This window comes from Crocuta crocuta, unplaced genomic scaffold (assembly GCF_008692635.1).
Source record: "Crocuta crocuta isolate KB4526 unplaced genomic scaffold, BGI_CrCroc_1.0 scaffold242, whole genome shotgun sequence".
NCBI classification, from domain to species: domain Eukaryota; kingdom Metazoa; phylum Chordata; class Mammalia; order Carnivora; family Hyaenidae; genus Crocuta; species Crocuta crocuta.
In genome coordinates this window covers 258,902-285,339 of record NW_027528614.1, presented here as the reverse complement: position 1 = coordinate 285,339, position 26,438 = coordinate 258,902, and the positions used below count along the sequence as shown (strand labels likewise).

The window sequence follows — 26,438 nt, the reverse complement described above, 5'->3', positions numbered from 1 at the left end:
CACACACACACACACACACACACACACACACAAACCACCAGAAGGCTCCCAGTCTTAAAATATAGTTGGTTTGACTGGTATCCACCCCTGGCAACTGAAGCCGGGAAAACTTCCAAGCTGTTGTGATGCGTGAAGGAAGGTGAAAATAAAAGCAACAAGCTTTGGTTGTTAAATATAAACACTAGAACTGCCCAGGAGATGAACAACTTCAAGACCTAAGCCCTATAAGCTTTTTTCTTTCAAGAATATAAAAGATACTCTAAAGAAAATACAGAAAATGTCTTTTTCTGTCTAGCAGCAGCGTGCACAGGGAGTCCAGAAAGCATCTGCTCAGGGGTGGAGTTTCAAGAGGGTGGAGAGGAAGAAAGCTGATTACATCACCTTTCCATGCTGCTCCTCCCCCTTGACCAAGTTTCTAGGGCGGCCCTAAGCTCTGGATGGCAAAAGGGGGAGAAAAAACAACAAAGAAGCAGGGACGACGCCATTTTGTAATGGAGAAGAAAACTTAAAAATGCTATCACGGCTCTGCCGGCAGCGAGTTACATTAAAAAAACATCCCTTTTCAGTAAATACCCCAAACCAGTCACCCACCCTGAATGGTCTTTAACCTAATTGGAGTAAGAGTTGTGAAAATAAAACCAATTAAAATAGTTAAAAGAACATTTTTCTGCAGGGAAGAATTGAATTTGCAACTGAGGTTCAACCTGCTACCATCGAGCACCCCCATCCTCCCTATAAAGGGAAAGGGGGAGGACTTGGACCCCTCTCAACAAATAGGGTTGAGGTGGGAGGACAGGAGAAAAATGGGCCAAGACACAACCTGCAACGCCGCTTGGAAGACAAAAGGACAAGGAAAGTCGCCATATTGAAGCAGGGAAGAAAAAAATTCCTTTTAACGACACAAATCTTTTAGAAAGCTAGCATTCAATTGCACTAAATGGCTTTTAAAATTATACTCCTGAATTCCACATTTCCCAACCTTTCCACCCCCTATTAAAACTGTATTCCCACCCACCAAAACGTATCAAGTTAAAATGTTAATCACTTTTTTGCTCTTAAATAACCTACGCAACCTGCAACAATTAAAAACATTCTTTACCTCCCCGTTATCTTGTATGTACTGGCACTAAGATTATATTTTGTACTGAAATAAGTGTCTTGCAATCTTTATTCCTAGATTGCCACCTATTTTAACCACACAAATAAATCCCAAGCAAATTACATTAAAATTGAGAGGATTTAACAATCATTTAAAGTCATAGCCAGCTATATTTCTCTCTGCCCAACTCCTTACCCTGCAATCTTTATGTACAGATTGCTTATTAATCTGGCAAATTGAAAGGCGCCCTGCTTGTCTCACACACAAAGAAGTGGGACTTCTGGGCCACAAGATCCACCATCTTTTGTATGTGAGCTCATTAACCCTTTTGAAGACTGCTAACAAGAGGAAGTTAACCATTCCTCCCTATAAAAAGCACACACTTATGGCTTTGGCAGTCTGGAAATTGGCTGGATTACCAAGGGTTAACCATCAAAATCCTCACTTGCTGGCCCTCCCTCCACCCTTTCCTTGCCTGCAGCAGGACAGGAAGGTAGGTGGCAGGGGAGAGAGAACAAGACTGTTTAGACCAAAGGCCCTCTTTTAATGGAGATTAAGTGACCGGCTTGGTCCTTCTCCAATTCTCTATTTTGTTCTATTGTCTCATTTTCCTCTCATTATTTTTGGTTTCACAACGGGAAACGTTGATTTCTTGTTGCAAGGCTGGTTTTGGAAAATTCGACACTTACTATCCAATTTTTTTGCGACGTCAGCACCTCGGGCTCAGGGGGGGAGGGGGCTCAAATTTTGGAGAAAAAAATAAAACAACCAACCAGGACCCAAAACTCAATTATTTGGGGGGTCTCATTGGATCAAAAAGTCTCTTAAAAAAATGAAGGCCAACTCAGTATTCATTTTCCCCCCACCCAACTCCATTTAGGGAGGGGGGGTCGTAGAAAAAAAAGTTCTGAGTGGATTCAAAAAAGTAAACGCTGGATAAGTGAATTTGGGTGGGTTTGGGAAGGGTGGGTGGTTGATTATTTTTGAAGTTATGTGGTGACGGTCCTTCGGCCACAGATTTCAAGTCCCATGCAGCGTGGGCTGGTGGGGTGGGCAAGATAGGTGGGAAAGGGCAGAAGACACAAGTGGTTGGGCTGGTGGCTGCTGTTTTCCCTTTCCCCCCTCTCAGGATCCTTTCAAGGGCTTAGATGTTGCTGCGGCTTGTTTTTTTCCTCGTGGCCGGCCTGTCTTTCTCCGAGAAAATGCAAACCTAGGATAAAAGGAACAGAAGGGAGAAAGATATAATCAACACGGGTTGCTTTAAACACCCAAAGTACCAGTGTTTTGTCTACAATCACATACAGGTTCAATCCCGAACACAGCCGCCTTTTATAAGCCATGGTCCTCCAAAGAACCCATCCTTAAACCCCTCCCCAAGCCTACGATCCCAACAAAACTTTACCCTCCAACCGACCACACAGCCAAACTTACCTCTAAACGAACCTCAGAATGGCGGCTGCCGGCTCGGGCGGAGTCTTTTATACCAGGACGCCGCCCAACGCGCCCAAACATGCTAGTGAAACGCCCTTGTCGCGAGACATTGTGTGCGGGGCGTGAATTCATTGGCCAACCCGAAAGACAACTCGCTAGCTGATTGGCTATCCTTCCTTCACCGTCGCTCAGCCCTTCCCCCTCGGGACCTTCTTCCGCCTCCTTCCTGCCCCCCCAGCCCCGGCAAGCGCGTGATCAGAGAGCCTAGCACCTCCCTTTCCTCTCCTTCCACCACTTCCGTCCTCCTGCACATTTCTCACCCTGGTTGGTAGAACCGGGCCGGCGCATGCGCATTGAGAAGATGTCGGTCGAAATCCCTTTCAAAATTGTTTAAAACCCAAGCCCTAAGTATGAGATCTAACAGTCGTAGTGACTGGTTCAGGAAAAACTCAATTTTGAGGCCGAATTCAATTGTGACGCAGTTGAAATTGGCTTCTCCCCCCCAGCCCCCCCTTTACGTTTCCGTCCTGACGCAAGGGAGGGGCCGCCTCCCGCACTGCGGACTCGCCCTTGGCCTACCGTAGTCAGTTTCTTGGAGCATGCGCAGTCGCCTTTCTTGCTTTGGGCGTACGTCAAGATGGCGGCCTCCATATCGTGTTCGTTGCTGAGGCGCTTTCCTAGCATTTCGCCCTTTAGAGGTGGCTACAGGGTTCAGGTAACTCCTTGGAGCACACTTTGTACAACTGCAACTTAGTTATAGTTTCTCTAGGTTATCGTTCCATCGCTGGGACTCCAGGAGAGGAGACCTTCCCAAGTGCTTACGCCTTGGCCGGCTGGGCAACACTGCTTCCACCACCCTTTCCTTCTCACTCTCCTCGGTGCCGCGCGGCTTTATAGTCTCCAGCCCGGGGTAAAGAGCCCGGGTTGGGTATTATCCTTTTCTCCCAAGTTACCGTCTCGGCTAAAGAACTAGGTGACGGATTGGGGCTCTTGGTCGTACACAGCCAGCTCTTAAGTATGCGTATGGTGTTTAAATCTGTGATTCTCTGGAGTGACTTTGGGTTCAGGGAGACTAAGTTCTACCTGCTGTTCTATCTCCCGGTGATGCCAGGATGCTTCTCACGACCTGGGGACCAGTTTCTTAGCTCTCTTTCTCTCACTAAACTAGTTATTATTTTTTAAATCAGCATGCATGAGACCTTAACTCAGTCTTTTTTGGACTGAGGTTTTCCTCCATCCTCATGTACTCACCACATTGGAAGTTCTTGATGGGGCAAGGTAGGTTCTTCGTAGGGCAGGGTGAGATAGGAAGGCTTGCACAGCTGCCACTCCCTAAGGTGGGACTGAGAAGTGGTGACGGGAGTCACCACGGAGTTAATAACAGCCCTGGTAGCTTTAAAGCTAGCGTTAGGACTCAAGTTTGTTCTGACTTATGGAATCAACATTCAAACCTTCAAATTTTATTACACTGGGCAATTTAATGAATCACGATTAGAATGGTTGGAGACTCTGTCATATGCATCCTCTCCCTGCCAGGCATTTTCCTTCCAAGAACTTAGACATCCTCCCTCTTCCTTTCTTTTCCTTTTTCTCCACTAGACTCAGTACATTGTCAAAAGCAAGTGTCTTCTCAAATACGACTGCTTCCCAGTCACCTAACCTAGTTACCCTCTCACATTAGCCTTTCCTTCAGGATCCATTCAGAGATAGGAAGAGTGATTGATGATACCAATTTTACGTTAACAAAAATGCTACTTTCCCTGTATATCCTTACATTATTCCATAAGTACAGTGGGCATGAATTCCCCTTCTGCTAACATGTGGGCAGTGAAACAATACAGTCCTTTTCTTGAACTCTTTTCTCATTTTTTGCCCTCTTTTTATAGGTTCCTCTCCAGACTCTTTGCACCAAAGTCCCCCCTGAGGAAGGTCCTTTCCCGATAGATCCCATTACTGCTTATAAGAATGAACCCTGGAAATATCTGGACTCAGAAGGTACCTCTAAATGGGAAAGGGGAGGATCACATGGAGTCTGAAATAAATGGACAGAGACATTTCTATTATCACTTCCCCCTGTCCCCTAGGAATAACTTGTGTGGTCTTTCATTTCAGAATACCAGAATCGCTATGGTTCTCACCCTGTGTGGGCTGACTACCGTCGAAACCACAAAGGTGGCATACCCCCTCAGCGAACTCGAAAGACTTGTATTGTGAGTTTCTGAAGGTGTTACATAGATGGAATGTATAGTGTGGATGGAGGCCATAATGACAATGGCAGCAGTACTTTTCTCATAGGACTTTGAACATCTTCACCTACCAGTTTTTTTCTCTCTACAGCGTGGTGATAAAGTTGCTGGGAATCCCTGCCCCATCTGCCGGGATCCCAAGCTGCATGTCGACTTTAGGGTAAGAGGAATCTTCTTCAGAATGAGGACTTGGAGCCTTTTTGTAGTGCCAGAGATATTACCACGGTTGTCCCACTCTTCTTTATAATATAGTACCTCTGTAGTCCATTTTGCATTGACTTTGTAGTAATAGAAAAACATTAATTTCTTCAGCCTTTTGTTCTTTATTGCGGATCAAACTAAAAAGCTTCATCTCTTATCTGTGAAATTTATAGTCTACATTGTAAGGCCAGAAAAATGCCTATTTCTAATGGGACAGTAAAACCAAAGGTTCATTAATATATATATATCCATCACAATTGTTGGCAAGTAGATTGGGCTAGTTTTTTCCTGTGTTTCTTGTTTGTTTTTGTTTTTTTATTTGTTTTGTTTTGTTGTTTGGTGGCATGCTGAGACTGGGGCTAGAGGGCAGATACGTGAAGCAAGATAAGAGTCTTAATTATTTTTCAGAAAGCCTTTATTGCCAGGACAGAACTTGCTCCCTAAAGAGTTCAAAAACCATATAAAAATAATAATGGGAAAAATGCTCTTCCGAGCTTGTAATGCAGGTATTAGAGCAGAAGCTGAATGGTCATCAGGGGAGGAGGGAATTTTTGTATCAGTAAGCAGACTGCTCTCAGGTCCCTTCTGACACAGTTGTGGAAAAGTTAGTCCCAAGATAGATAGCATCTCAATTTCAAACGTGTACAATTGGTTATAAAAAGAGAACATAACCAGATGTATACAGTGTAGAATCCGTTACATGACTAAGGGAGAGACAAAGATTACAGATTGAACAGTTCACATGATTCTGCTTGCTCTTTTACTCCCCAAATCTATCTCTTTTTTTCCTTGAACGTTATCTTCTGTGATTGACCTGCTGGCTGAGAGGCATTCTACTGTAATTAAAACTGTAAGATTGTTCTTAGTAAATACATGTTATGTATAGTATACCGTTGTTACATTAGTATTGCATTACAACACATATTTTCTTGATGATTTCAGGGATTGCCAACTGACTATCCCCAAATTTTTTGCATGAAAGGCTGATTTTAGAACCTAACCCCTGCAGGAAAGGATTCTAAGGGAGTCTCAGTGACAGAATGTAGAGTGTACACATGAAATGGTTAGAAGGCCAAGAAAGGAGAAACGTTTTCTGGAGTTTTCAAGAATGTGTTCAGCAAAGTGATGGGGATAAAACTGGGACATGACGGAGGGTAACACCTGGAGTGACACGGAGGAGTTAAAGGTGTCTGGGCACATGTGTAGGGATTGTGCACTTCCAGTCTCTCAAGGTCTTGGTGCTCTCCCTGTCGTCTCTGATGTTTCCCTACCACTTTCCCCCACAGAATGTGAAGCTCTTGGAACAATTTGTCTGTGCCCACACGGGTGTCATCTTTCATGCTCCGTACACAGGTTAGCCCATCATCCCTGTCACCACTGAATAGCTTTTCTTTGGAGCACTCTTGTTTATCCAGTCACACAACAGGTATTTGGTGGTTCCTACATATGGCATAAAAAGTGTGATTGAATGTTCTTGGAAATCTTGCCTTAATGGAAATACTCACATGCTAAAGCAATTATGTGTGGACAAAAGATACAAGCAAGTACCAATGTAAGTAAACTATCTAAACATAGCTCTTAGAAGATAAGTGATGGTGATTATCTCTTTTCTGTAGAGTCTCTGCTTTTTTAAGAATTGATTGTCATTGGCCACAAACAGACACAACTCTCCAAGGGGAAATCCCGGGGCACCTGGGTGCTCAGTTGGTTGGGTGTCTGACTTCCACTCAGGTCATGATCTCTCAGTTTGTGGGTTCAAGCCCCGCATCGGGCTCTGTGCTGACAGCTCAGAGCCTGGAGCCTACTTCGGATTCTGTGTCTCCCTCTTTCTCTGCATCTCCCGTGCTCATGCTCTGTCTCTCTCTCAAAAATATATGAACAGTGGGGCGCCTGGGTGACTTGGTTAAGCGGCCGACTTTGGCTCAGGTCATGACCTTGCAGTTTGTGGGTTCGAGCCCCGCATCGGGCTCTGTGCTCATAGCTCGGAGCCTGGAGCCTGCTTTGGATTCTGTGTGTGTGTCTCTCTCTTCTGCCCGTCCCCTGCTCATGCTCTGTCTCTCGTCTCTCAAAAATAAGTAAACATTAAAAAATTTTAAATAAATGAACATTAAAAAATTTTTCAAAGGGAAATCCCATCATGCAATTTTTAGGCGCTATCTCTTAATCCCTTTCCGGTCTACAACTCCTACAGAGCACTCTGGGGGCTCTCCTGCTCAGTGGAGGAGGCTTCATCTGGGATTGTAAGGGGCATTTCGCCTCAGGCATTAACTCAGGTAGGGGACCACTCTCTTCTTGGAGATAACTCTGATAAATTGACTGCATAAAAGTTCTTTTTGACACCGATGACCCAATTAGCTCTAGCTCTCCCAAATTTGGAATTGTAATCCTAACAATTCAAGGTTCTATCTGTTTCTTTAACGATGGTCACAGGCCAGATCTGGCTCACTGCTGTGTCCATTTATTTTCATATTATCCACAACTGCTTTCAAACTAAAAGGGCAGAGTTAGGTAGCTGAGACAGAGACTGTAGGACCTGCAGAGTCTAAAATTTATGTGGCCTACCACAAAAATTTTGCCAACCCTTGCTGTAAAGCAAGATAAATTTGCAAAACTAATCTGAATCCACCATTTTGGGGATGGCAGCGTGATCAGTGGAGTTTGGTTTGTCAGGGAGTTTTAAAGAGGAGTGTTGTAGTCAAGCTATAGAAAGTTAAAGGGACTATTTTGCTACTCTTTCAGATCACCTTCTCCAGATTGGGACACCTTTAAGTTTATTTTCAGAGAGTGAGAGTGAGCGGGGGAGGGACAGAGAGAGGGAGGGAGAGAAAGAATCCCAAGCAGGTTCCATGCTCAGTGGAGAGCCTAATGTGGGACTTGATCTCACAGACCTGAGAACATGACCTGAGCCAAAATCAAGTCAGATGCTTAACAGATTGAGCCACTCAAGTATGCCCCTTTCTTCCTTGATTTACTGATTCTCTGGATTGTCCAATCCAAATCTTTAATTAACCACACTTAGCCTTTGAATTGTGTTCTGCTGTCATGGAGGTTTTACCATTAAACGGCTTTTCTGTGGTGGTTAGATGCTCCTAAAAGTCTTCATCTCAGCTCTCAGAAAGGGGGGATTTTTCCATTGGATAGATGGTAAAACTGAGGCCCATTGAGAGGTCAGGGAACTGGGATTATTAGGTAAAGCAAACTTTTCAAACCCAGCTCTTTACCACCATATAGAAGTAGCTGTATACTTTTTGTACTGTGCTTTTTAGAGCAAGCACCAGGTAATCTCTTTTTCTCCCTCCAGGGGTCTGTATGAAACAACACAAGAAGTTGACCCAGGCCATCCAGAAAGCCAGGAATCATGGTGAGCATGAGAAGGGGCACAGTGCAGTTTTGTTAGCTATAAAGAAGTTGATTTAGGGCTGGAGGGCAGATATAAATGCTACCTATCTGAGAAGGTGTCACCCAACATGCTCTTCCCAAAAATCTTTTCACTCCACTGTCCCTTTTTCCCTCCTGAGTCTTTTATTTTGTCCTTTTCCTGTTTCCTATTCTTCCTCTTTCCTTTCTCTTTCCTAACTACTGGTCCCAATGCTGGAGATAGATCATAGAGGATCTTTGTATAACTCTCTGGCCCTGGGCTCCAAGACACCTTCGCAGAAACTTAAAAAAATTAAATTGCCTCTGCTAGGGCAGATGCACCCTTATAGCCCTGGTGCAGGGCTGCACACCTTGGCAGGCAAAAGCCCAGGCAGTAAGTATGTCAGTCCACATTGCCGCCTTGGCCAGTTGCCTTTGTGCAGTGCACAGCATGCATAAATGTACCTAGTGGCTCTCTGGTTCTTTCCTCCCTTTATATGTCATTTTACTTATTGTCTTAACCTGAACTACTCTCCTTGCTTCCTTCCTTCACTTCTCTTTTTTTAATCCCTTAGGTCTCCTCAGTTACCACATTCCTCAGGTTGAACCTCGAGACTTTGACTTCAGTACTTCTCATGGAGCTGTGAGTGCTACTCCACCAGCCCCCACCCTGGTGTCAGGCGACCCCTGGTACCCATGGTATAGCTGGAAACAGCCACCAGAGAGAGAGCTGTCCCGCCTTCGACGCCTCTATCAGAGTCATCTCCTAGAAGAGAGTGGTCCCCCACCTGAATCAATGCCCGAGGTGTCTCTCACAACCCCAGCTGACACCTCCTCCACTGAGCAGGAGAGCCCCCAGAGTACTCTGTAGGAGCTGTAGACCGGGAAGGGATTAAGAGATAGTACATAAAAATTGCATGATGGGATTTCACTTTAGAGAGTTGTGTCTGTTTGTGGCCAATGGCAGGCCCAGGGCCCAAGAAAAGAAATGATTGCTGTTGAAGGGAATACATAAATTTGAGGCTTAGGGAGGGCAGGACAGATGTGTATGGGAAGCCCCAACCCCTATATATTGTAAATAGATAGGCTAAACATTGTGTTACTGCTTCAGACTTCTGCTAACTCAACTTTTCCACAATAAAGCTGTATCTCCTGTTTCTGGGCTGAGTTTCAAATTAATGCCATTTGTGTGGGAGGAATGGGTGCTGCTGTGGGGAGAGGAGTGGTGAGGCTTGAGCCAGACCAACCAGTGACTCTTGGAAACAGGAGCCACCAGAAATGAGCAGTTGGGCTATTCTGTCATGATCTCCTTTCTGGCCTTCTGTGCCCAGTTCTGCGTTAGTGTTCCCAGCATACCTAGCTGTTTACGGGGCGGGGGATGTTAAAGGTTGGAAAACGAGACTTTAGGCTAGGAAAAAATGCGTTGCTATGGCCCTTGCTCTGTGGTCTGTGGGGGTGGGGGAGAGGCGTTGCTAAGGGACTGACTGGCCTGGGGAAGAACAGCTTCTCCAGGGCCGGCTGCCAGGACGCTGGTACTGCCCCTAGGGGCGGTACCTGAGCCCCTCCACCTCCGGAAAATAAAGGTTCCCAGAAGCACTTCCTCCCCCTCCACCCCCCTTTAGGGAGGGGCGGAAGTGACGTAGCGCGGGGTGGGTCTGGCCACGCACAATGGGCCATGGAGTTCTCGTTCGATGTGGACGCCCTGCTCCCGGAGCGGATCACGGTGCTGGACCAGCACCTGCGACCCCCAGCCCGGCGACCCGGAACCACAACGCCGGCCCGGTGACATTTCAAACCCGCTCCAACGCCCTTCTCTACTGGTTTCTCTTGAAAAATGATCCAGGCACCACGCCCCCTTTTCACTGACTAGTGGCCCTGCCTTTTGTTGTCCTGGCTTGCCCTTCTGGCGACCTTTGACCCTAGACCTGGTGGAGTTAATCGGCACCTGCATCTGTAATCTTTCATTCTTTGGCATGATCTAACCAAAACCTTTAGGCTTGCCACAATAACCTCAGGAAAGAGGGAGTGTACTGTACTGAAAAGAGGTGTGGCAGAAGTCTGGGTTCCAGAAAGGTGGGGTGGAAAATCAGTTTGGAAAGATAAAGTCAGAGACTCTTAAGTGCTGAACCTGGGTTGAAGTTGTGGCCGAGGTTCCCAGAACCCTAATTTAGTGAGTATCTGACTCTTTGTTTCCTTTCTGTAGTATTGACCTGCAACAGCAAATTATGACCATTGTAGATGAACTGGGCAAGGCTTCTGCCAAGGTACTGGGGAGTCTTTAGATGGAGAAAAGGGCGGGGGGATCTCTCTGGAGCCAGTAGATAAGGGAGGCCTAGCTCCTTGGGAATGGACTTGCAGAAAGTCTGTCGTCATCTTTACCGCAGGCCCAGCATCTTCCTGCTCCCATCACCAGTGCATCAAGGATGCAGAGTAACCGCCATGTTATGTATGTGCTCAAAGACACTTCAGCACGACCGTAAGTGCCAAATGTCCTTCCATCCCATATTTTATTCCTTCCAACCCCAGCCCTTCTCCCTTCTTTGACTTTCCCGATAGCTGTTACTTGCTTGTTTCTTTACTCTTCCCATCCTGCAGGGCTGGAAAAGGAGCCATTATTGGCTTCCTCAAAGTTGGATACAAGAAACTCTTTGTACTGGTGAGTGTTACTGGAAGCTGAGAATTCACATGTCTTGGCATTTGAGAATGAAAGTGCTGAATGTTGGGAGGCTGCAACAATGTCTGTCATAAAAGATATTTGTTCTTTACCTTTTAGGATGATCGTGAGGCTCACAATGAAGTAGAACCACTTTGCATTCTGGACTTTTACATCCATGAGTCACTTCAACGCCATGGCCATGGACGAGAACTCTTCCACTATATGTTGCAGGTGTCATTTATCTTTTCACCAGTCCATCCAAAATAGAGATCAAAGACCCCTTTGCCCTGACCCCTTCCAAACGCCCTGACTTCCACCCTCCTGCCTGCCATGTTCCCATATCCTTCTATTCCCTTCCCAGGCTTCTGGGTTCCTGTTGGCATGCTTTCTCCCAGCCTTCTACTCTGAGTCTCCTGTTCTTTGCAGAAGGAGCGGGTGGAACCACACCAACTGGCCATTGACCGACCCTCACAGAAGCTGCTTAAGTTCCTGAATAAACATTACAACTTGGAGACCACAGTCCCACAGGTTAGAGGCTTCAGAGGGTAGATCCTCACTGAGCATTTCCATTGAATTTATTTATTATTGGGGGGCAAAGAAATGGCATCTTCCATGCACTCCTTATTACCCAATATATAGGATTCTTTCTATGTAGCTAAGCTCTACATAGAGCTTAAAACGCCCCCCCCCATTTTTTATGGTACCATTTTTCATTGTGCAGCTGTTCACTTTCATGTATTTTGATTTTTCATTTGGCTGTTCTATATATACAGTATTATGTTTGTGCCCCAAACATAGCTCATTTTCACCTCGTTTTTACACAAGCCTTTAGTTAGTCCATATTTATTAAGGCCCAGAGTAATATATATTCCTTGTTTTGGGGGCGTTTTAGCTTAATATAGGGAAGGTGGTTTGTGTATGATTAAATACAATATAATATACTAATGCTGTCCATTTAACAAATATTTATTGGGCATTTCACACTTTTGCACACTAGGAATACTTTATTCAACAAAACAGATAAAAGTCTCTGCCCTTGTGCAGTTTATGTTCTCATTGGGGAGACAACCATAACATGACTGTGTAGTATGATTGATGATAAGTGCTCTGGAAAGAGGAGAGCCATTGAGAAGGCTTGCAAGTACCATGTGGGGATGGGAGTGCATGGGGTTGCAAGTTTAAATGGGATAATCAGGGGCGCCTGGGTGGCTCAGTTGGTTAAGCATCCCATTCTTGGTTTTGGCTCAGGTCATGATCTAATGGTTCGTGAGTTCATACCCTGCGTTGGGCTCCATATTTGGCTGCTTGGGATTCTCTCTATCTCCATCTCTCTATGCACCTCCCCTGCTCACTCTCTCTTGCAAAATAAATAAATAAACTTTAAAACATTTAAATGGGATCATCAAGGAAGGCCTCACTGAGAAAGTGCCATTTGAGCAGTAACTTAAAAGATGAGAGAATACGAGTCAGGTAATATCTGGAAAGGACGTCCAGGCAGAAGGAATGGCTAGTGCAAAGTCCATGAGATAGGGAATGTGCCTGAATGAATGAATGAATGAATGAATGGTGTGGCTAGAGCAGCACAAGTGAAGGGGAGTGTGGTAGATCAAGCAGCAAGGAAGAACATTTCAGACCTTAGAGGTATTGCAAAAGTTTTGGCTTTTGCTCTAAGTGAAAAAAAGAGAGTCATCGAAAGAGTTTGAGCAGAGAGATGATACAATCTGATTTGACCAGACCACTTTGGCTGTTAAGAATAGCAATAGTGGAGCAAAGAATAGAAGCAAGCAGACCAGTTAGGAAGCAACAATCCTGATGAAAAATGGTGGTGACTCAAACCGCGATGGTAGCATTAGAGAGGGTAAAGGGTGGTCAAATTTTAAATATTTTGAAGTTAAGTAAGATTTCCTAATAAATGATCTGTGGAGAATGAGAAAGAAGGAGTTAAGGATGATCCCAAACTCAGCCTGAGCCATTGGACGTATGAAGTTTACATAATCAAGATGGTACGTGGAACAGCTTTGGGGGCAAATAGTAGCCCATTTTGATTTTATTAACTAGGTTGAGTAGACAATTGGGTAATTCTCTGGAGTCCACAGAAGAGGTTTGGAATAGAAAGGTCTCAGCATACATAGGGTGTTGAAAGCAATGAGATAGGAGTGGTTTTATACTCACCAAGGAGTGAGTATAAAAAGAAAAGTGATTCAAGGACTTGAGCCTTTGAGCACTTTTTTTTTTTTAAGTTTATTTACTTTGAGAGAGACAGAACTGAGAATGGGGGAGGGGCAGAGAGAGAGGGAGAGAGAATCCCAAGATCCCTAGCAGGCTCCATGCTATCAGCACAGAGCCCACCATGGGGCTTGGTCCCATGAACCCATGAGATCATGACCTGAGCTAAAACCAAGAATCAATGTTCAACTCAGGTGCCCTAGGTACTTTTTAAAGAGGTATCACCAGAGGAGGAGAAGAACCAGCACATGTGACCAAGGAGTGACTAGTGAAGTAGATGAAAATTTATAGGTAGGGTGATCTGGAAGGCCAGTGAAGAAAATGTTTTGCCAGAGGAAGAAATGGCTTACAGAGTCAAATGCAGCTGATTTGTGAGGTCAGAAGAGGCCTGAGAGGTGACTGTTGTATTTAGAGTTGCCTGAGGCCATTGGTTTTCTTGTAGTGGTGGTGGGTGGAAGCCTGGATGAATTGGGTTTAAGGAGACTGAGAAGTGGAGATGGCAAGAATAGGCCATAAATACTGCTTTAAGGGGAACAAAGAAATAGAGCAAGAGCTAGAGGGGAAAGTGGATTAAGAGAGTGTTAACTGTTTTCATTTGGAAAAACCAGCAGTATAAGAATGACTCCATAGAGAGAAAATGTGATGTCAGAATATGGGGAGAATTGCTGAAACAATGTCATTGAATGGGCAGGAAGGGTTGGGATTAGGTTGATAGGTTAACCTTGGATAGGAGCATGGACAACTAATCCACTAACATGATTTGATTGATGTGCTTACAGAGGAAGGCATAAAGACGTGGTGAATGCTACCTTGGGGTGGGGAGCAGGTAAAGGAAGGCTTGACTTAAGTTTAATCTTGAAAGGTGAATGTCATGGGGACAGAAGTGGGCAAGCTAAAGTGCATTTCATATAGAGGAACCAGCATAAGCAAAAGAGGTAGGTATTCAGCTACCTTTTAGGGTACTACAGGCTGTTTGGTGTGGCGGAATGCTGTGCATGTGCTTACTGGTGGAGGAGGAGGGTGGGCCAATAGACAGGGTCAAGGCAGGAGATAGGCAGGATCTATTTATATTTAGAATACCCTGCCCTAATACATTGTTCCATTAAGAGGCAGTGAAGAGTGGTGGAAGGAGGATACCATATTGGGCATACTCAAGTAACCTGTAGACCAAAGCATTATAGAGTATAATTAATTATTGTAAATAATGATTCATGACCTCTGTGTGCTGTCTACATGCATCATCTTAGTTGATCTTTGTACATCTCTTTGAGATGGGTATCTTTATTGACCCCATTTTGGGTTCATACAGATGAGCAGCTTGACCAAGTTTACACAGCTAATAAGTGGCAGAGCAATAATTTGAACCCAGTGCCCACTCTTTTTTATTTTTTAATTTTTTAAACATTTGTTTATTTTTGAGAGAGAGACACACACACACAAAATGTGAGCAGGGGAGGGGCAGAGAGAGAGAGGGAGGCACAAAATCCGAAGCAGGCTCTAGCCTCTGACCTGTCAGCACAGATCTCAACATGGGGCTCGAACCCATGAACTGTGAGATCATGACCTGACCTGAAGTTGGATGCTTAACTGACTGGCAGAGATTACATACATACATACATAAACAAACTTTAAAATTAAAAAATAAATTGATGAGACACCTGAGTGGCTCAGTCAGTTAGGTGTCCAACTTTGGCTCAGGTCATGATCTCACGATTTGTGAGTTCGACCCCTGCATTGGGCTCTGTGCTAACAACTCAGAGCCTGGAATCTACTTCAGGTTCTGTGTCTGCCTCTCCCCAGCTCATAGTCTGTCTCTCTCTGTCTCTCAAAAATAAATATATGTTCTTTAAAAAAAATAAATAAATTGAGATCTTTGACCCAGTTAAAGTTATTTTCATCTAGTGTGAGGTGTAGGCCCACATTCATTATCTTGCATGTGAATATTCAGTTGTCCAAGCACCATTTTTTGTTTTGTCTTTTTCTTTTCAAATTTTTATAAATTCTAGTTAACATACAATGCAATATTGGTTTCAGGAGTAGAATTCAGCAATTCGTCTCTTACATACAATGCCTGGTGTTCATCATAACAAGTACCCTGCTTAATAATCATCACCCATCTAGCTCATCCCCCATCCACCTCCCTCCATCAACCCTCAGTTTGTTATCTATCTTTAAGGTCTCTTGGGGCACCCGGGTGGCTCAGTCAGTTAAGTATCTGACTCTTGATTTTGACTTAAGTCATGATCTCAGGGTTTGTGAGTTCCAGCACTGACAGCACAGACCCTGCTTAGGATTCTCTCTCCCTCTCTCTTCCCCTCCCCTGCTCATGCACACTTTCTCTCTCTCAAAAAAAATAAATAAAGCTTGAAAAAAATTAAAAAGCGAAAGAATCTCTATGGTTTGTTCCCCACTCTCATATGTTCATTTGTTTTGTCTCTTAAATTCTATATATGAGTAAAATCATATGGTATTTGTCTTTCTCTGACTTATTTCACTTAGCATAATACACTCGAGCTCCATCCACATTGCTACAATGGCAAGATTTCATCCTTTTTGATGGCTTGCTAATATTCCATTATAGATATACCATTTTATACACACACACACACACACACACACACACACACACACACATACTTGGGCTCTTTACATAGTTGGACTCTTGTTGATAGTGCTACTATAAACATCGAGGTGCATGTTCCCCTTTGAATCTATTTTTATATCCTTTAGGTAAATACCTAATGGTGCAATTGCTGGATCATAGTATAGTTCTATTTTTAATTTTTTGAGGAACCTCCATAATGTTTTCCAGAATGCCAAGCACCATTTGTTGAAAAGCTGCTTTTTCCCCCATCAAATCATCTTGGCATCCTTGTTGGAAATTATTTGACCATAAACACATGGGTTTATTTCTGGACTCTATTCATTCCGTTAGTCTCTCTGTCCATCTTTAGGCCTCTTCCATATCATTTAGATTACCATAGCTTGTAGAAAGTTTTGAAATCAGTAAGTGAATCCTCCAAGATTGTCTTGGCTATTTGAGGTCTTTTATAATTCTATATCAACTTTTAGGATCAGCTTATCAGGGTATGAGTTTTTGATTGAGCTTGTCAACAAGGACAGGAAGGCTGGCTATGTTCTTTTTGTTCTGTTTTGTTTTGTTTTTGGACAAGTTCTGTACCCAAGTAGTGCTGAATGGCTGAATGGACAACTATATTTCACTTGTTTCATCTTATAGGTCAACAACTTTGTGATCTTTGAAGGCTTCTTTGCCCATCAGCACCGTAAGTTTTCTCAACTTGTGTGTGTTGGCCAAGTAGATGGGGCGAGGGGAAGGAAAGAGGTGGATTCTTGATCCCACTGGCCCCTTCACTGAGGGGCACCACCGCTTCCTTCCTCACAGGGCCCCCTGCTCCCTCCCTGAGAGCATCTCGACATTCTCGTGCTGCTGTGGTTGATCCTACACCCACTGGTAAAGCTGCAGTGAATGCGTAGAAGTGTAGGGCCATGGTGGCTAGTTCCTCTGGAGGCCACAGGGAGCAGAGTGCAATTGTGGGCAATTTGGGAGAATTCTAAAGCAGCCGAAGTCTCCAGCAATTGTTACCCATATTCCTTTTCCATTGTGAGCTTAGTGCATCTTAGGTTTGTTAGAATTTTTAACCAAATGAGTTCACTGGGACCCTGTTTGAGGATTGGTATTGATAGAGTCTCTTGCTCCTTTAGGTCCATCAAAATAGGCCAGAGTCACATTCCTTTGCAAACCCCTTAGGTTTCTGTCAGTCAAATGTAGTCAGCCCTTTCATTTCCAGTCATAGAATAATGACATGAATGGTCCAAAGTTTAAATATATATATTAGTTTAAAAAAAATAATGCTCAGGATTTATTTCCAGCCAACTAATGAAATTAATCTGGAGAAACCAAACCTAGGAGGTACTGAAATGCTGACCAGTCTCCCCATTCCATTATACACACATGCTCCTTGCCAGTTTAGGCCCCACTCCTCCCTCTTCCTCGCTGCCTCCCACAGGTAGAGAAGCACAGCTTGCAAAGAAGTGCTCTCTTGCTGAGCTGGCTTTGTGGCTAGCTCTCACCTCCTCCATGGTCAGGAAAGGGAGTAGCAACCACCCAGAGAACAGTCTGTTACCAGTTACTAGTTTTGACTAGTGTCAGGCACTGGGAGGCGATTCATATCCATGGGTCGCTTTGCTTGCCAAGGCTTCCCCCATCTTGGCTCCTGCTGACTTACAGGCTGTAAGAAGGAGTGAGAATCAACAAGGACGGTGAAGACCAAGCTCCACAGGGGAGGGGAGCACAGATAAAGCCTAAGTAGATTTGTTGAGAAGTCTCTCATTTGCCACACATGATAGAGAACCTCTGGAGAGGGAAAGGGAGGGAACAAATAGAAAAGTAAGAGCACAGGAAGCAGAGCTTTGGATAATATGTTAGCTTCCCATTTACTCCGCTAACTCCCAGATGTCTTTGTTTTCTCCTCACACTTTTGTTTGTTTTTCCTAAAAACTTAAGTCGTCCCAGTTTTGCACCAGGAGGAGAGGTTCTGCCCCCACCCCAAACTCCCCTGGCCTCTCCAGAGCAATTCCTAATTAACCAAGGGCTTTGTCCATCTCATCTAGAGGAACTGGGGTCCTCGTTGGCCCAGCTGGGACCATTCTACTGCCCCAGAATCCCAGGGGGGCCTGACAGCACCCACTGACAGTAAGAGCTCACCTCCCTTAGCCACCCTTCTCCTGCATCTCCCAGGCCCCAGAATCTTCCCCTGGGTCTTTTCCCCCAACTCTGCACTTTGGGCCTACTCCTTGTGGCTCCCCTCAAAAATGCTCCAGCATTTTCCCTGAATTCCCTCTTGATGTGAAAGCATTGCCACAGAGCTGCTTCTGTGATGGAGCTGAACTCTCCTTCCCTGGGAGGAACTGCGGTGTTAGGGAGTAGAGGTTTGGGGTCATGGGGGTAGCGGCCGGGAGGAAGGGTGCTAAGTATGTTTCCTAATGCTTGCTTTGCCTGTGTCTTCTCCACTGACAGCTCCAGCAAGAAAGCTGCCACCCAAGAGAGCAGAAGGAGACATTAAGCCATACTCCTCCAGTGACCGAGAATGTAAGACTGGGTTAGGGTGGCTGGGCTTGGGGGCCTTAATCCAGGGGAAGGGTTAGTTCTCTCTAAAGGCTGATTTCTCTTTTTTCTACCCGAATCTTTGCTGTCATCATGCTCTTCCCTCTTTTTTTTTTTTTCCTTCTCTATCATGGTCTGTATTTTCCCTCTTGCCAGTTCTGAAAGTAGCTGTGGAGCCTCCTTGGCCCCTAAACAGGGCCCCTCGCCGTGCTGCGCCTCCAGCCCACCCACCCCCCCGCTCCAGCCGCCTGGGAAACTCACCAGAACGGGGTCCCCTCCGCCCCTTTGTGCCAGAGCAGGAGTTGCTGCGTTCTCTGCGCCTCTGCCCCCCACACCCTACTGCCCGCCTTCTGCTTGCTACTGACCCTGGGGGCAGCCCAGCCCAGCGTCGCCGCACCAGGTAATAGGAGTTACGGAGGATTAGGGAGACTCAAAACTGTCAAAGAGGGTGTTAGAAATGGCAAAGGCCAGTTTGAATCCACCAGAGATATGAAGCAATAGGACATGTGGTCTGAAACCTTTTGATAAGAATATATTGGGACAGAGTGATATGGAGTGGTAGGAGTGGTATGGAAATAAATGAAGGAGCAGAATGGTACTTTATATGGAGTTTAGGGACTCTAGTTTTAAAGTGAGAGACAGGAGGAAGGAAGAACACAGATCCATTGGGTGGGGGGAACAGAGTCAAATCGGGGAAATCTTGGTTTAATATTTACTGGGAAGATGCAGTGTGACAGTTTGGGGAGCCACTCGCCTCATGTTAGTGCTTTGTATGGCAGGAGCCCATTCTAGCAGGCCGAGTGGGTATCTCCTTGATTGCTCCCCCTAGCTTTCTCTTCACTTCTGACTTCTCTTTCTGTTTCTCTCTCCCCCATTTTCCCTTTCCCTTTCTCCTGTCCATAACACCTTTCCTCAGCTCTCTTCCCCGCTCTGATGAGAGTCGATACTGACAGCTACCCTTCCCCTCCTTGGGAGACCTGGGGTGGGCAGAGCCCCCTCTCCTGAGAACCCCAGACCCACTCTTCCATTGTAGTCCCCAGGTTCCAGTGGAACCTGGCAGAGCTCATAGGATTCCCTCTTCTACTTTCTTGGGCAACAGTGTTGTCAGGGTCCTACATGGCATAGTACTTTGTAGCTTTTCTTACTGTAGAAAGCACACTTTCTTTCCTAAGTGGGCTCTGAACACTCCCACAGACAGCCTGATTTGCTGCCCAGATCCTTTGGTTGGGTGGTTCATACTGATTATCCAGAGAAGCACATTTTTGCTTGCTGTGTTAGACTCTAGAACACCATAGAATGTTGAAGGGCCTCCTCTGCCAGGGAAACTTTTAAGGAGTCATGTCCATGGAATAAATCCCATAGTCCTTCTACAGTGTTATTGGTGGCTCTAATACTGCTTTGTGCTGCCTGCCACACTTATCTTCACAGCCTGCTGACGCCAACCAATGAGCTCTGCTTCAGAGCAGCTCAGTGATATAGGACAGGGTCTTACCAGCTCCCCAAAGGGATCCACTCAACATTGCCAAACTCTAAATCTCCCCATGTTCTGTGTATGTATTGGGAACTCCCAAGCTGATGTCTCCTTTGAGGCTCTAAAGACTCCCCACACCTGTGAAGATAACATCACTTCCCCCAAATCCAGATTCTGTGAGGGGGTTTATTTCTTGGCAGTAGATCCTATTGAGCACCCTGTGATCACTCTTAGCCATGTTTCAGAAAATAGGCCCTGAGTCTCAAGTATCTGTTAGCTCCTGGGATCCCCTCTGGTATACATCTCTCCCCAGTAACTAGATGCTGATATATACCTGTCTTGTGAGATTGTCTTGAGATGATGGGGGAACTCTTCCTCTGGACTTCCTTTCTTTCTTCCATAGCAAGAACCTTCCCTGCTCCATACCCAGGGTATGTAACATCCTTCCCCCTCCCTACTTTCTGAATGTGTGGTAGATAAGGTTATTCCCAAATGTGTTCCCCCATCCCAGTACTTGGGAGCAGGATCTCCCTCTCTCCCAACTCACTCCTTTTCCTTCCCCTTTTCCGTGTTGGTCTGAATAAAATTGCATTCTTTTGTGTTTTTTAAATGGACATTTTCAATGAAAAAAAAGTAAAAAAAAAAACCCAACAAAACCAAACTTCAGGTCTCAGCCTCATTTGTGTGTCACCCGTTTTTTTACTTGGGATCTCTGGACCTCTGTCCCTCTCATATTCCTTATCTCTGAGATCTGCTGGATCTTCTGCAGAGTCTGTCTCCTGTTCATGTAGTCACTGGATCCCTCTGTGTAGGCTTCTGGATCTATTCCCCATTCCCTCCAGAAACCTCAGCTCTCCCCAGTGATCTCTACCCTTTTGTGTAGGCCAGCCATTGCTGAGATGTCAAGATTTGTGAGCATCTTTAAGACCTACTCATTGTCTCTGGACTCTTCCCTGGATTCCTCTTCCCATTTTGGTTTCCTGCTCTCTCTCTCACCCTTGGACCTCTCAATACAATTCCTTTTCCTCTTTTTTTTTTTTTTTAAATTTTTTTTAATGTTTTATTTATTTCTAGGAGAGAGAGAGAGACAGCGTGAGCAGGGGAGGGTCAGACAGAGAGGGAGAGACAGAATCTGAAGCAGGCTCCAGGCTCCTGAGCTGGCAGTCAGCACAGAGCCTGACGCGGGGCTCGAACCCATGAACCGCGAGATCATGACCTAAGCGAAAGTCGGACGCTTAACCGACTAAGCCACCCAGGCGCCCCCAATTCCTTTTCCTCTTAAATTAAGCCTTGTCACTCCTTATCTCCCTCTGGTCTGGCATATCCTATAATTAAAGTAATCAAATACCAGGGCATCTGGTCTAACAAAATTTTTTTTTTGCTTATATGTGACTCTGGTTTTCTGACTTAACTTGAATCACATTTAGCCTTATTTTTAAAATAACACATTACCTCAACTAGAACTAAGACTACAGCAAACTACGATTGCTCCAGAAAATCTTGGGGTATAAAATGAGCTTCCTCCCCTTTTCTGAAGCACGGCTTAGACTAAAACTCCATAGGAATGATAATTACCCCTCTGGCCTTTTCCTGTACTATTCCTTTCCTTTCTCTATTCTAATTCCTCCTCCATACCCACTCATCTTTCTTCCTGTAGCCTCTTCCCCATCATCTCCCATTTCTTCTACAGGGGGGCTCCCCCAGGGCTGGTAGCCCAAAGCTGCTGCTACAGCCGCCATGGGGGACTGAATTCCTCATCCCCCAATACAGGTAAGTATTCATCCCTCCTTATCCTCAAATCAAGTAGACCATATTCACTGCCTACTCCAGCCTTCCCATGCACATGCCTGGTGTTTCCACAGGCAACCAAGAATGGAAGCAGGGGGAACAGGAAACAGAGAATAGGTGAGGTCTGAGCCCTTCCTCTGCCAGCCTCCCACCACCTCTGACTCCTTTCCTAACACCACTCTCAGCTACTTTCTCCTTTGAACACCAGTTCCTCCCACAAATTGTTCTACCTAACATCCTTAAACCCTCTTTACCCCATAGGTTCAACTCGTGCTTACATTCTGCACTAGGGGTTTCAAATTTAGACATAGCACTAACGGTTTCAGCCTCATACTCCATCATGTGTCCTCCTCTACATCAGGGCCAGACAGACCTTGAAGAGTCCTTGATCTTAATTGCCATTCTGCTACCCGTTTAACCCACTTTCCATCTCCCTCTCACCTATCAGGTGTGCCAGCGAGGAGCAGGTCTTGTCACAAGATGGGTCTGGGGAGGAACTCAAACACACAGTTCCTCCACAGGCCCAGGCCCTACCAGCTCAGTCCTGGACAATGGGTGGGGACATGTTCAACGCCAGGTTCATTCGAAACTTGCAGGACCGTCGCAGCACAAGGCCTTGGTGACCGCAACCCATTCTCACTTTCAAAGTCTGTATAATTTCTCACTACAGGAGGTAGCGAAAGCCTGCACTCATAATGGATGGATGGATGTATTCATTAATTCTTTCATTCATTCAACAGGCTTTCTTACCAGTGCCAAGTCATTTGTATTTTATTTTTAACCAGAGCAATAAAAGTATTATCACAGGAGCTACTAAAAAAACTAAATTGTCGTTATTTCAGTCCCACCCCTTGTTCTTTGTTGCACCTGGTTCAGGCCCAACATCGCCCAGCTTTTTGCGTAAGCGCCGCACGTGAGGCAGCTGTGTTCCCCTGGACGCTAATTTACTGCGCAAGCGCTCTGAGGCAGCTTCAAGACAGGCGAGCGCAGGCGCACTTAGTGCAAAGTCCCTCACCGCTTCCCTGGAACCCGCTGCAGTGCGCAAGCGTGCAACATCTCCGTTTCCCTCCCTTCAGCCCCTTAAACTCCCCCCCCCCCACCTCCTTTCCCCTTCAAGAAGCCGGTTCCAGGGCGCGTTCAACCCTGTGAGGAGGCCGGACACGAGAGGCGCTGTCTCCACTCCCGGAAGATCATGTACCAGCCCAGCCGAGGGGCGGCCCGGCGTCTCGGCCCCTGCCTCCGTACCTACCAGGCTCGCTCCCAAGTGAGAAACCAGAGGGGAAACCGGGAGGGGAGGGGGCGGGGTGAGACCCTCCTCACAGCCGGCACAAGGGGCGGAGCGCGCGCCCTGTCCGCGCAGGCGCAGTGACGTTCTACCGCCCCTTTTCACCTGGGCTGGGCGGTGCGTGGAGGGGAGAGGGGTAGCTAAGACCCAAGGGCTTCCCCACCAGCGGTGGAGTGCACCGGGTGGTGGTTCTCCAGGGTCTGGGTTGTACAGGCGGGGTTGAAGCAGGGACGGCGGGACGAGGCCGCATTTTGCCCCCGCTTCCGCGGTTACCTGTGCCTGGAGGTGATTTGAAGGGCAATGGGTGGAGAGGTTCTCAGCCCGCCAGCGGAGCCGCCCGGGAGTTCCCAGGTCCCGACCGGACAAACCTACGGGCCGCGCTTTGCAGCTCGCTCATCTTTCACCTGGATAGCGGTGCGGGCAGAAAGGCCGGCCCGGGTGGACTGGGTTCGGGCCCCTGAGCTTGGGTGGGCAAGATGGCCACGCCCCCGGCGGAGACGTTGCCTCAGGGACACCTTCGGGGACAGAGGTACCTGCACGGCCCGCCAGCCTTCCGGGTAGTGAGATCCCCGGGGGTTTCTTTGAGAGCGGAGAGACTTGGGCTAGGCCTCACTTTGAGTGACCTCCCGCTCATTGCATTTTAAGCGTCGGTAAACCAGAAGAATGAAGCCCACTCTTTAACGGTCTTCTGGGCTTGTGTCATTAGGGGAGCCCGAAATGATAATAGCTTACATTTACATGCTACTTTATGGGTGGCGAAGTTTTATTTAGATTTATTATATCATATAGGCCTAATAACTCAGTGTGGCTTCATCGTCCTCGTTTATAAGAGGACATTTATAAGACATAGGTATAGGGAATGAGAGTGCCTAAGGTGTCACAATATAATCAGAGCTCAGAGAAGTGTCTCCTACTTCCAGCTGGTTTTTTTCTCTATTACATACTTCTTGGTGGAGTTGTGTTACAGGCTACGTCGTTTCATACACAGTGAGAAAATCTGTTACTCGTTCTTTTTTCAAAACATATATTACAATTCTTTCTGTAAGAGGTGGAATTGCCCCTAAACAGTGTTAGGATCTTAAATAAATGTGCTAATGTTTTGGGGAAGTACTGGTACCTGTGTCACAGGAAACTCTTTCCCCCTGTTTTCAGTAGAGATGGAGATAAATTCATTTCATATTCCTCTAATAATTTCATCTCTCCTGCCAGGAGGAGCAGGTGGGATTGGAAGCATATTAATGAACAGAGTTTAGACGAGGGGGGCTTCAGGCAGCTAGATTCTTACTTTTCCCTTTTATTCTTCCTCCTTAGGACCAGCTTTCTTCACGGGCTCTACCATTCCCCCCCCTTTGGCCCAACTCCACAACAACCACTTCTCCATCTTCTGTTCTCTGGTCTCCCCCACTCCCACCCCCTCCTATCTGGCTGCTTCCCCGAGCTCCCCCACTCCATCTTCCTCAGATCCAGGCCCTCAGCTCACCATGGATGGTTCTCCCTCCAGGAAAGGGGGAGGAGGGACCAGGACCTGAGATGCATAGCGGCTGCCTGGATGGGCTTAGGAGCCTATTTGAGGGACCTCCCTGTCCCTGTCCTGGGGCTTTGATACCTTTCCAAGCCCCTGGGACTTCTTGCCCTTCCCCTACCACTCCATCAGGAGATCCAAGTATGGAGGAGCACCTGGCTATCATGTATGAGAGACTGAGACAAGAGGTAAGTCAGCTTGAAAGTGGCCTTCATCCACAGTGATAACGGATGTAGGTAATATTTGGATATAGAGGATTTTCCTGAAATCACAAGGCAGGCACATATATATATATATATATGTGTGTGTGTGTATATGTGTGTGTGTGTGTGTGTGTGTATAAAATATCATTTCCCAAGGAAAAGATGTTCTTCAGTTTTGAATTAAGGGAACTTAGACATGGGATGAGATTTCCTTTCAGAGGGGAATAAAGAGGCACCAAAAAGAGAAAACAGAAATAGGATCATTTCTTTCCTACTGGGCTGATGCCTTCTTCTTCCACCTAGCTTCCCAATCTCTTCCTTCACTCCCACGACTATACTCTCTACTCATCGGATGTGGAATTCATCAATGAGATCCTGAACATACGTACCAAGTGAGAATCCAGGCACGGGTAGGGCCTTGGGGAGGAAAAGCAGCCAATGGTTTATACTTGACATTTTTTACTTACCAGAGAAAGTCCTGCTACTTCTCACAACTGTTTCCCATTCCCTAGTCAGAGGCCAATGAGGTTTTCTGATTATGCCATCATAAGATAGCTTTCCCATCCTTTCTTCACAGGGGCCTAACATGGTACATTCTGTCACTGACCCTCTGCCGCTTCCTGGCCTGGAACTATTTTGCACAGCTTCGGTTGGAGGTTCTACAGCTGACCCGCCACCCAGAGAATTGGACCCTGCAAGCCCGCTGGCGGCTTGTGGGGCTGCCCATCCACATGCTCTTCCTGCGTTTCTACAAGCGTGACAAGGAAGAGCTTTACCGGTAAGAGAAAAGATCCATTCAGTTTCCTAATCCTACTTTTAGGAGTCTGAAGGTCTAGTATTCCAGACAATCCTTGATCTACTGTGACTTGACTGCAGGCTTCTTGAGGGCAGGGATTTTTTTAGTTTAATACAACAGAAATGGGGACTTCTGAGTATGTGAGGTACCTCTAAACTCAGGTTTCTTTATGTACATTATGTGATACGTAGCAGGCATTCAAGTATTTATGGAACAAATGAAAATTCTTGTCTAATAAGTTGAGCTTCACAACACTAGGTAGAGTATTTGGTGGATTTCTGGCAGAGAGTAGAATTTAAAGAAATTCTTAGGCTCAGCCCAAACCAGTGGTTCTCAAAAGTTTGCTGCATGGTGGAATCATCTAATGATCTTTATAAAATATTGTTGTCAGACATTCTGATTTAAGTGGGACAGGGTGCAGCCTTGGCATTCAGGACTAGAGTTCTCCAGGTGATCTAATATGTAGCAAAATTTAGCAACTACTGATTTAAACAAATGCTTGAACTAAACTTTAGGATCAGTCACCTCACTCAGTAAGGCTTTTTTTCTCCCTTCACCAGGACCTATGATGCCTATTCCACCTTCTACCTGAATTCCAATGGCCTCATTTGTCGCCATCGCCTAGATAAAGTGAGTCCTTAGGCTGGATGGGGATGGGGTGAAGGGCTAGACCATCTCACCAGTGGCATTAACCTTTGTTCCTGCAGCTGATGCCTTCACACTCACCCCCAACGCCTGTGAAGAAGCTGCTAGTGGGAGCTCTGGTAGCTCTAGGACTGTCAGAGCCAGAACCCAACTTACACCTGTGTTCTAAGACCTGATCCAGGAACAGGGTGGAGGCAGCACTGAAGAATTTGCTATATACGCACAAGTGGTGGAGGTGGCCTAGAATCTTGGGAGCTAGCTTCCTCCTCTCTTTTCTCTCTCTTTTTTTTTTTTTTGGCCATCTCATGCCATGTAAAGCTGCTGTGTAATTTAACTTGTAAATAATAAAGTCTAAGTGAACATATGAGAATTCCCACATCACTTTCT

At 45.9% G+C, this 26,438-nt stretch overlaps 4 protein-coding genes across 14 annotated transcripts in view; 3 read left to right on the top strand and 1 right to left on the bottom strand.

Moving 5' to 3' along the window:
* Nucleotides 1-3,129, bottom strand: part of PPP1R10 (protein phosphatase 1 regulatory subunit 10) — a 19,978-nt gene extending 16,849 nt beyond the window's left edge. Inside the window, exons 1-2 of one of the 3 annotated variants that reach the window (XM_077754980.1) lie at nt 3,110-3,129; nt 1,789-2,309 (exon numbers count right to left, since the gene is read on the bottom strand). The gene's annotated coding sequence lies outside the window, so the exon portion shown is untranslated. Of the gene's footprint in view, nt 1-1,294; nt 2,310-2,530; nt 2,687-3,109 lie in introns of those variants that run through there. The other 2 variants (XM_077754981.1, XM_077754979.1) reach the window with 2 other exon arrangements.
* Nucleotides 3,130-3,134: 5 nt separating this feature from the next.
* On the top strand, nt 3,135-9,491 carry MRPS18B (mitochondrial ribosomal protein S18B). The gene is made up of 7 exons (XM_077754983.1): nt 3,135-3,245; nt 4,417-4,525; nt 4,643-4,740; nt 4,868-4,936; nt 6,264-6,330; nt 8,279-8,338; nt 8,910-9,491. The coding sequence occupies exons 1-7, from the start codon at nt 3,168-3,170 to the stop codon at nt 9,203-9,205; spliced, it is 777 nt and encodes a 258-aa protein (XP_077611109.1). The 5' UTR covers nt 3,135-3,167; the 3' UTR covers nt 9,206-9,491.
* Nucleotides 9,492-9,993: 502 nt separating this feature from the next.
* On the top strand, nt 9,994-22,409 carry ATAT1 (alpha tubulin acetyltransferase 1). Of its 8 annotated transcripts, XM_077754971.1 has the most exons (13): nt 9,994-10,116; nt 10,538-10,598; nt 10,719-10,810; nt 10,930-10,990; nt 11,108-11,221; nt 11,417-11,518; nt 16,455-16,500; nt 16,620-16,688; nt 18,255-18,326; nt 18,498-18,741; nt 21,503-21,582; nt 21,675-21,717; nt 22,049-22,408. In XM_077754971.1, the coding sequence occupies exons 1-13, from the start codon at nt 10,010-10,012 to the stop codon at nt 22,221-22,223; spliced, it is 1,266 nt and encodes a 421-aa protein (XP_077611097.1). In that variant the 5' UTR covers nt 9,994-10,009; the 3' UTR covers nt 22,224-22,408. The 8 variants fall into 8 exon arrangements, with proteins under 8 accessions (XP_077611097.1, XP_077611095.1, XP_077611096.1 ...); XM_077754969.1 differs by having other exon boundaries at nt 21,503-21,717; nt 22,049-22,409; XM_077754972.1 differs by lacking the exon at nt 9,994-10,116 and adding an exon at nt 10,129-10,287 and having other exon boundaries at nt 21,503-21,717; nt 22,049-22,409.
* Nucleotides 22,410-22,633: 224 nt separating this feature from the next.
* Nucleotides 22,634-26,415, top strand: CUNH6orf136 (chromosome unknown C6orf136 homolog). Of its 2 annotated transcripts, none has more exons than XM_077754978.1 (6): nt 22,634-22,864; nt 24,197-24,595; nt 24,914-25,002; nt 25,188-25,388; nt 25,967-26,036; nt 26,114-26,415. In XM_077754978.1, the coding sequence occupies exons 1-6, from the start codon at nt 22,793-22,795 to the stop codon at nt 26,225-26,227; spliced, it is 945 nt and encodes a 314-aa protein (XP_077611104.1). In that variant the 5' UTR covers nt 22,634-22,792; the 3' UTR covers nt 26,228-26,415. The 2 variants fall into 2 exon arrangements, with proteins under 2 accessions (XP_077611104.1, XP_077611103.1); XM_077754977.1 differs by lacking the exon at nt 22,634-22,864 and adding an exon at nt 22,995-23,299.
* Nucleotides 26,416-26,438: the final 23 nt, after the last annotated feature.

Excerpts from the sequence above, each read along its gene's own strand:
- CUNH6orf136 (XM_077754977.1), top strand. The coding sequence starts at position 23,186 with ATGGGTGGAGAGGTTCTCAGCCCGCCAGCGGAGCCGCCCGGGAGTTCC. Across the intron at positions 24,596-24,913 it reads ATGAGAGACTGAGACAAGAG|CTTCCCAATCTCTTCCTTCA; the intron begins GTAAGTCAGCTT and ends TCTTCCACCTAG. Across the intron at positions 25,003-25,187 it reads ATCCTGAACATACGTACCAA|GGGCCTAACATGGTACATTC; the intron begins GTGAGAATCCAG and ends CTTTCTTCACAG.
- MRPS18B (XM_077754983.1), top strand. The coding sequence starts at position 3,168 with ATGGCGGCCTCCATATCGTGTTCGTTGCTGAGGCGCTTTCCTAGCATT. Across the intron at positions 4,526-4,642 it reads GAAATATCTGGACTCAGAAG|AATACCAGAATCGCTATGGT; the intron begins GTACCTCTAAAT and ends CTTTCATTTCAG. Across the intron at positions 8,339-8,909 it reads CCAGAAAGCCAGGAATCATG|GTCTCCTCAGTTACCACATT; the intron begins GTGAGCATGAGA and ends TTAATCCCTTAG.
- ATAT1 (XM_077754969.1), top strand. The coding sequence starts at position 10,010 with ATGGAGTTCTCGTTCGATGTGGACGCCCTGCTCCCGGAGCGGATCACG. Across the intron at positions 10,991-11,107 it reads ACAAGAAACTCTTTGTACTG|GATGATCGTGAGGCTCACAA; the intron begins GTGAGTGTTACT and ends TTTACCTTTTAG. Across the intron at positions 16,501-16,619 it reads CTTCTTTGCCCATCAGCACC|GGCCCCCTGCTCCCTCCCTG; the intron begins GTAAGTTTTCTC and ends CCTTCCTCACAG.